The sequence below is a fragment of the Notothenia coriiceps genome, unplaced genomic scaffold, assembly GCF_000735185.1.
Source record: "Notothenia coriiceps isolate Sejong01 unplaced genomic scaffold, NC01 NC01_scaffold00004495, whole genome shotgun sequence".
In the NCBI taxonomy this organism is placed as follows: Eukaryota; Metazoa; Chordata; class Actinopteri; order Perciformes; family Nototheniidae; genus Notothenia; species Notothenia coriiceps.
Genome location: NW_011337196.1, coordinates 502,215 through 510,040, shown reverse-complemented (window position 1 = coordinate 510,040; position 7,826 = coordinate 502,215). Strand labels below are relative to the sequence as shown.

Genomic DNA, 7,826 nt, shown 5'->3' with positions numbered 1-7,826 from the left:
TCATCATCATCATCATCATCATCATCATCATTTTCATCATCATCATCATCATCATCATCATCATCATGATCAGCGGCATCATCCTCCATACCTTTCCCACCACAGCACATAACGAAAGGGGTGCGGCGTTCTACAACAGCCCGGCACTGTACGCACTTCTTCATGAGGCTGGCACAGTCTGGGGAAAAACAAAAAGAAAGACAAGTTAAAAGTCCATTCTTTACGAGGATAGTTTTTAGTTCAGAAGCTGCTAAAAAAAACATAGGAGGTGAACTTACTCTCACAAGCGCACATGTGACCGCAGGGCTGGAACAAAACGGCTGCTTTTTTGTCAGAGCAGACTACGCACTCTTCAATCTGTGGAGGGACAAATTCACCAAAAAAGCGGTAAAGGTTGTCTGCTCTAGTCGGTGAATCATTTCCCTGGACTGGTGCTAGTCTTTCTGATACCTTAGTTCTTGACTGGACCTGATCCTTGCAGATAAGACACTTTTTAACCCGAGGTGAGCAAAGGGAGCAGGTGGCGATGTGTCCACAGGGCCCGAAGATAGTGTCTCTCTTAAGGTCTGAACACACCATACACTCGTCCAGCGTCTCGTTGTTGCTGTTCTGAGACGGGCTGCGGGTGCCCACCTGGCCACTGGAACATCGAGAAGGAAAACAGTGTGTGAGAGAAAATTATAATATAGGTTAGGGCTGCTCAATTAAATCATATTTTAAATCGCAATTACGATTTTGGCTTGCAATGATTATGAAAAAGACATAATGGAAATTTAAATAAAAAAAAGATTTTATAGGTTTTTCAGTTGAATTATTCTTAAAGTTCTGGGAAACGAACTGTTAAAAACATACTGTTCACAATTTATTTTTTTTTTTTCAATAAATGGATGTTTTCAAAGTAAATGGATAATCGTTTTTTAATAATCGTGATAACAATTATTGACCCAAATAATCGAGATTGTGATTTTTGCCATAATCGAGCAGCCCTAATATATAGGTGCAGACAGATAGACACTGAGAAGAGAACACAGGGGGAACATGGCAGCGCATAGGAAACATGGCCCTACTGTACATGTAACATGTTTTGCAAAGAAAGAAAATCAATAGGGTGGATTTCTTCCTATTTCTCAGTCAGGTGTTATTGGTACTGTTGGCGCATGAATATAATTCAAAACACCAAACAAATTTGTATAAAATTATCTATTTTTAGGTTTTCACATTGATTAAAGTCATGTTAGTTTGATGAAGAGTAATCAGTTTTTTTGGCCTATTCGGAAAAATACTTCTCTAGGTCTCTAAATCTAACTCCTCATGTAAAAGCCTTATTCAATAATGAACACCCTCTTTAGACATGCTGATAGGTGGGTTACTTATTAAGCTACAGACAAGGCCTTGTCTTACATTTTTTGCATTTTGCTGAGAGCAACATACAACAATAGAAAACGTTTTTCCCCCTCCAGTTTCCAGTCTTTACACTAAGCTAACCCCGCTGTCTCCTGGCTCCAGCTTCATATTTAACAGACAGACATTAGAGTGCTATCGATCTTCCCGTATAACTCCCGGCGAGAAAGCAAATGTGTATTTCCTAAAATGTCAAAGTATTGCTTTAAGGGATGTTTACCTGCTCTTCTCTTTGTGACATTTGGCCAGAGCTTTGCAGAGGCTGGGGTCTGGACACAGGTCCAGAGGGGACTGGCCCTTCTTGTTACGAATGGTCAGGTCCGCTCCGTTAGCTGCCAGGAAGCAGGCGATGGATGCTGCGCTCTTCTTCTCCGCCCCCTGGGTGCCGAGGCCCATGATTAACTGCAGAAAGACAGACACACACAAACAGATACATCAGAGGAACTTCGGGCACTTTTGACGTGAAATATTGTTTCTTAAGTTGAATGTGTTGAGTACACAGTTTTGTCTTTACCTCCCACTGTAGCCTTTAAAACTATTACAGAGCAAGAGGAGATATGATTGTTCAGATGGAACCATGGTGAAATTCAGATGGACCATGCCGAAGTACTAACAGATCACCACTAATTAGCCAATCAAAGATATGCCTTAAGATGGCTCTCAGGCAGAGTTACCCCCTCACCCTCATCCAAAATCCCATTAACTGTCTCGCCTCTCCCTCCCACTTCCAGCTCCTCATCTCAACTTCAAACCCATCTCTCTCTCTCTTTCTCTCTCTCTCGAGCTATTTGAGCCCTCCATGTTTGATTGTCTTCAACCGGTGGCTTTTACATCCCTGCTGATGGAGCCATCGGGCCGGCTAATTCAATTCTCATCCTGAAGGAGAGGGAGAGAGCTATGGGAGGGTGACCCAACCGCACATATCTCAATTAGGCCCGCTGTCGGTCTGTTCCGCTCCTCTGCGGGGAACCAGGGAGAGCAGGAAGGCGGACAGGAGAGAGGAGGCGGAGGAGACGAGGAAGAAGTGGGAGGCAGACAGAAGGTGACAGGTAAAGGAAGTGTGTAGCGAGACCCTGCAGCCTGAAACTCATCCCTGTAGGGATTAGTGATGTGGTGTTAACATGAAGACAGTTCAGGTCTGACGCGGCCCTGTTGGCCCTACAGGGAGACAAACCCATTCAGGCCGGCCGAGAGGCTGCAGCGAGCTGGTTGGCTGCTTCACGCTGCTGTCTGAATGGTGAACTAAAGAACAGTGGGGTCCTGTTTAAGAGTGATGTGTCATACGCTTTCAAACATCAGGCAGTGGTACACTTACTGATCCTCATACAGGTCCTGCAAGATGCTGCCAAGATTACCCTAAGTGCAATCACCTCAAATCATGAAAACTAAGACTTATCGCAGGTTGGATTATTCTGGAATGTGGAAAGGAGAAATAAACTGTCCCTAGGTGTGAATACGTTTCATAGTGTATTCTGGTCAGACCCTCAATAAGAAAAAACAGGAATAGTAATAGAATTAGTTTCTCAGCATTTAAGGACAGTAAATCAATGGCAGATAGACTAAAGTTCTTCCAACATGCTGCATTAGTGTGCATGCCTTGCTTAGGCAAATGCATTTGGGAATGTTAACTGAATCACGTAAAGCTATTGGATAACGAGGCGCTTCAATCCATGACCTCCAGTGTTTTCAGTTTGTTCCTTCCTCTCAGCACACAAGGCTACGCTGTGATGCCGTATGACACCTAAAGGAACCTTGACTTGAGTAAATGACTGTGATCATGGAGGAACAGTGAGGGAAATAATAAACGTATACGCACTGTGTTCTTGGAAGGTTCCCAGGGCTCCACTTTGCTGACATCCTGCATATCTTGGAGTTGCCGCAGTTGGGACAGTGTGTGGTGACGCAGTGCCTCGTGAAGTGGTGTGTCCCCGTCCTTGTCCTGCACATCAAGCTTGGCCTCTGCACGCACCAGCAGCTGGGAAGAAAAACACATCAATAAATACAAACTCGCAGTCAAACAGGAAGCGTAGCAATAACTGTAAAACAACTTTAATTTTATGCTACAATGCAAATGCCACAGTAATGATTTATTAGGCTGCCGATAGCCTAGAACTACCGGAGTGTTTCGCGGCCCCAATTATGGAGTGCATTTTTTCTTGAGTCCACAAGATGGCAACGTGGCAATCTCAATCCAATACTACGCCAAATGACTCTAACCAAGACACTGCCTCGGAGAGCGTTTTCCTTACACAGCATCAATCTGAAGCAGGAGCTCATTCCACTGCAGGACATCCAGCAGTGTAAATTAAATATGAACTGCACTGATGTTGTTCTACTCCCCTTTGTGTGTAGTCCATTACTGGAGGCAGAATCTTCAGTTGGAAGTCAAAGTGAGAGGAGAAAAGGAGGGGGGGAAAAAAAGGCCTCACTAACCCGGACTATCTGGGTGTGTTGACGCTCCACTGCCAGGTGTAACGCCGTCTGCTGGTTGACGTTCTGGATGTCTAAGCTGGCACTTCCCTTGGAGGTGTGAAGAGGAGAGAAGGGAAACAGACATATGTGCATACGTTAACAACCCACAGAATGAATCACACAAATGTACGTGCTCATAAATACACAGGCAAGTGATCAATGCAGACAAACAAGAGAAGATATTTCAGTTCAAAAGTGATTGTAACATACTCTGACAATATGTAGCATGAGAGAGTCTTCCTCTCTTTAACCCTGCCTACCGACAAAGTCTCACCTACCGCCTAGGAATACAAAACGTGTTCTACAACAACGCTGCACTTGATTGTCATTTCCAATTGCGAACACCTCAGCTGAGGAGATGTGGAGGGGAGATAGACATTGTGATCAGGCAGCGTGTGAAATCCCCAAGTAATAAGACTTGCTGGCTGGCTGGCAGGGAATCTGCAGTGCACCTTGTAGTGCGGTGGAATTTCTGAATAGAAAGCTGAGCCATCACTGCATTCGAGACCATTGCAGGGACCTGGGAAGAAAAGGCCGCCCCTGCTGAAGGGAAGCTTGAACGGCGAGCGTTCATGCGTTGGAATGTTGCAGCAACATTGCTGCCTTGCACCATATCCTAATTAACCCAGTTCTCGCTTGGACAGGTGACTTTGCCGTACACTCATGTCTCTACAGAGAGTTAAACCTGCATTCTCAGAAGGGAAAAGACCATGAACCTATGATTGCAGGAGGAGGAGGAGGAGGAGGACATGATGGCCCAACAGCTCTAAAGAATACCCCTCGAGGCTCTGTGAACCGTATGGATTCAATAAAAAAGAAATGGCACTTATAGCAGTTTAAATTGGTCTACAGCTTGCTGGCTGCAGGGAGTGCAGTGGAAGCGGCTCTTAATGTTCTGTAGTCAGGGAAAGCCAGGAGAGTGCGGGCTGAGCTAATGCAGGATATGCTTTGGGCTGATAAACGTAAAGAAAAATAGTCTCTTATAGGGTGAATAACTGCATCTGTTGTCAGTGTTCAGCATGCATTCAAAAGCTTTAATACATCTGTGTCTGTGCCGTTACCTGGTGCACCAACAGCTCAGCCACCTCCACGTGGTTGTTGAGGGCAGCCAGGTGCAGTGCAGTGTAACCGTCGTCCTTCTTCTCGTCTACGATCCAAGGCCTCGGCAGTTTAGATAGCAGCACGCGCATGGCACTGTAGAGGAGACACGGAGACAGGGGAATGAAGTGAGTGTTTGAATTGGCTGAGCTGAGAGAGGCATGACAGAATAAGCTGCAGAAAGGTACAGGAAGTGCAGTCAATTTGGTCGTTTGTGATGCAAAGTGTCAAAATGAATCTGTGACTGAATGTCTCATGCAATGTAAGATAGCTGTGGAACCAAACACAAACTGCTGTACGCAAACACATCGCAGTGTCGGTACTGCTGATACGCAGCATACTCCAACACACTTTCTTTTACAGCAGAGCATATCCCATTTTCACACATGGGGACAAGAATACTAAATCAACTTAGGGAGGAGCTGCTTTCCCAAGCAGAGTGTTATTTACATCAAGCTTTGAGCGGTACAAGAGCAACGTGTTCTTTTAGAGAAGCCGTCCCTCGTACCATCTCCTCAGTTAAGAACAGAAGTCTCGTGTGCCTCGCCGATGCACAGACGAGCCTATCATAGGGAGGCAGAATGGTAATTACATGAGATTTAGCTGCATTCACTCAGGTATCCTCCCGGGGAAGAACCAGGCAGGGTGGGAAGGGTGAAAGAAAGAAATCCATTGCTTTAACAGTGCTGTTGAACAGAAGTAGCCTGGTGTGGAGAAAAGAGCCAGGCAGTTCTGTGCCACTGAAGGTCATTTAGAGGATGTGTGCCACAGAGAGAAGTGGCTGCTAAGACAAATACACATATGTTTTACTATTAAAAACATTTGAATGTATCCGAGAAAACCACAAAACAATGAATAAGCAGGGGAGAAATAAAGACAAACTCCACGAGATTGGTTTTATGTAAGACTGTTGCAATTAGATATAAATAGATGTGAGGTAACACCCTTTTTCCTACGAGCTTCCATTCAGCGTTTCAACTAAACTAATTATTTTACCCCCCTCTCTTCCTACTCTTTTTTGCTTTAGCCCCTGGGCACACATCCAGGCATATGGCACATGAGAATACTGAAATGAGATGCATCTGTAATTTAGCGTATGACCGGTGCATCAGTCGGGGATATGTGATGAGAAGCAAAGCCTGCAAAACACGAACTCTTCAATTTGTGCAGATGCTATGGAATATAAAACAAGACCGTTAAACGCCTTTCCCCTGAACCCTCTTCTGAAGTTAGGTACACAATGTGCCTTCAATAAGCATTTAAGCAGCACCGCTGGAGGGAACACTCCTGACCTTGAGTAACCCTGAATAATCATGCAGGGCATATCTTTGAACTGCGACAAAAGGAGGAGGCAGCGAATTCTACTCTAACTTTGATATGGCTGAACAGCCCCCGTGCGGGCACTGGAGTGTTAACATACACTAGAGTGAGGTAAGTATGGTCTGAGACAGTACGGGGAGGAAATGGGCTCCAGCACAGAGCACGAAGGCCACAGCCAGCAGAATCTCAGAGAGGCGACTCACCTTCCAGACGTCGCCTGATAAAGCATAGAGGGGGAGATGTTCGATGTAATTCTCGGTTTACGTCAAAGAAGGTAAGGGAGCAGTGACAAGTGTAGGAATGGCTTCTCTAAGTTTGTTTTTTGTTGTTCCTAATAAAGAACCAAGACGAATCTAAGGGAGAAAACAAGACGGAACTGTCGTTACGAAATTGACGTTACGTCGGATCATGGGGGAATTGGTCATAACCCGTGAATTATAATTAACAGGCGGGTAAAGCGGGTCGCACCGTCCCTCGACCAGTTAGTTCTGAAAATAACTTCCCCGAGGAGTATGTCGTTTGTGGACGGGTCGTGAGTTCACGGACGAGCCTGTGGTCTTCCGCGGTGACTCGCGGACCGCACAACGCGGTACGTAAATAACCGGTCAACAAGTTGTATATCCTACTATGAAGCGGTCGGTTAGGCCTAAAACCTGTTAGACATATGTAACGTGGTTAACCCCGTTCCTTTATCCTTTGTCTTTCTTGTTTCCGAAGCCTGTTAACGGGAACAACATTACCTATGACAACAATCATTTCCTTTCTTTTGACGTAAGAACATAACAGATAGTTTTTCGACCTTCTCAAGACACAAATTGGTGACCCCTATTCAAATTACAATATCCGGAAGTCCGCTCCTCAGACTGACACCGTTCCCGAGAAAACAACTTTTATTAAACGAACAACTACAAATTCAGAGTCTGAGGATTGGGCGGTAGGGACCACCCCTCTCGGTGACTCCTTTAAACTGAGTGTGTCTCAGGGGGGACTCTACATTTTACATGTCATGCTTGCGTTTATCGAAAAAAGGGCATTGTTTCCCGGCTGGTGTAATACCTTACACTCTAATCCGTCTTTCCCACGCCAACGATTAGTGTAAATTCGTCACGAGGAGACGTCAATCTTACCAACTTCTACGACGCTCGTTACGTCCACACACGCAGCACGTACACACGCATTCCGGAGACACGTGCTCTCTCATCTGCGCTTGGTGGCCTGCGCTCCCTCGGACCCTAGTCACACGACGCGCACAGTAGTGACGTCGCTCATGTGGTACGACCAGAGACAGGCACGTGCTCCACGACCCTGACCGGACAGGGGGGGGGACGGAAGAGGCCGGGAAAAAGACCGGAAGGAGTTCTCTCAACCACACGACTTACTACGAGGAAAGTAATGGGGGTGCCTCCTCCTCTGTTCGACGTTATCCAAATCGTTTTGGGGCCGTCCCTTGGTTCGGTAGGACTAATGGAAGCGAGACTTACGGTCTGGTCGATACAACCAAACGTAGAGAAAGAAAGAGGCAGAATTATCAAGTG

General features: G+C 45.8%; 1 protein-coding gene across 1 annotated transcript in view; it reads right to left on the bottom strand.

The window, feature by feature from the left end:
• Positions 1 to 2: 2 nt before the first annotated feature.
• The window catches only part of mib1 (MIB E3 ubiquitin protein ligase 1), a gene marked incomplete at its 3' end in the record, with an annotated part of 56,281 nt that continues 48,457 nt past the window's right edge, over positions 3 to 7,826 (bottom strand). Inside the window, exons 13-19 of the mRNA XM_010767652.1 lie at positions 4,935 to 5,067; positions 3,835 to 3,921; positions 3,218 to 3,376; positions 1,622 to 1,803; positions 451 to 640; positions 279 to 357; positions 3 to 178 (exon numbers count right to left, since the gene is read on the bottom strand). Coding sequence (XP_010765954.1) covers positions 3 to 178; positions 279 to 357; positions 451 to 640; positions 1,622 to 1,803; positions 3,218 to 3,376; positions 3,835 to 3,921; positions 4,935 to 5,067 — 1,006 coding nt within the window. The remainder of the gene's footprint in view (positions 179 to 278; positions 358 to 450; positions 641 to 1,621; positions 1,804 to 3,217; positions 3,377 to 3,834; positions 3,922 to 4,934; positions 5,068 to 7,826) is intronic.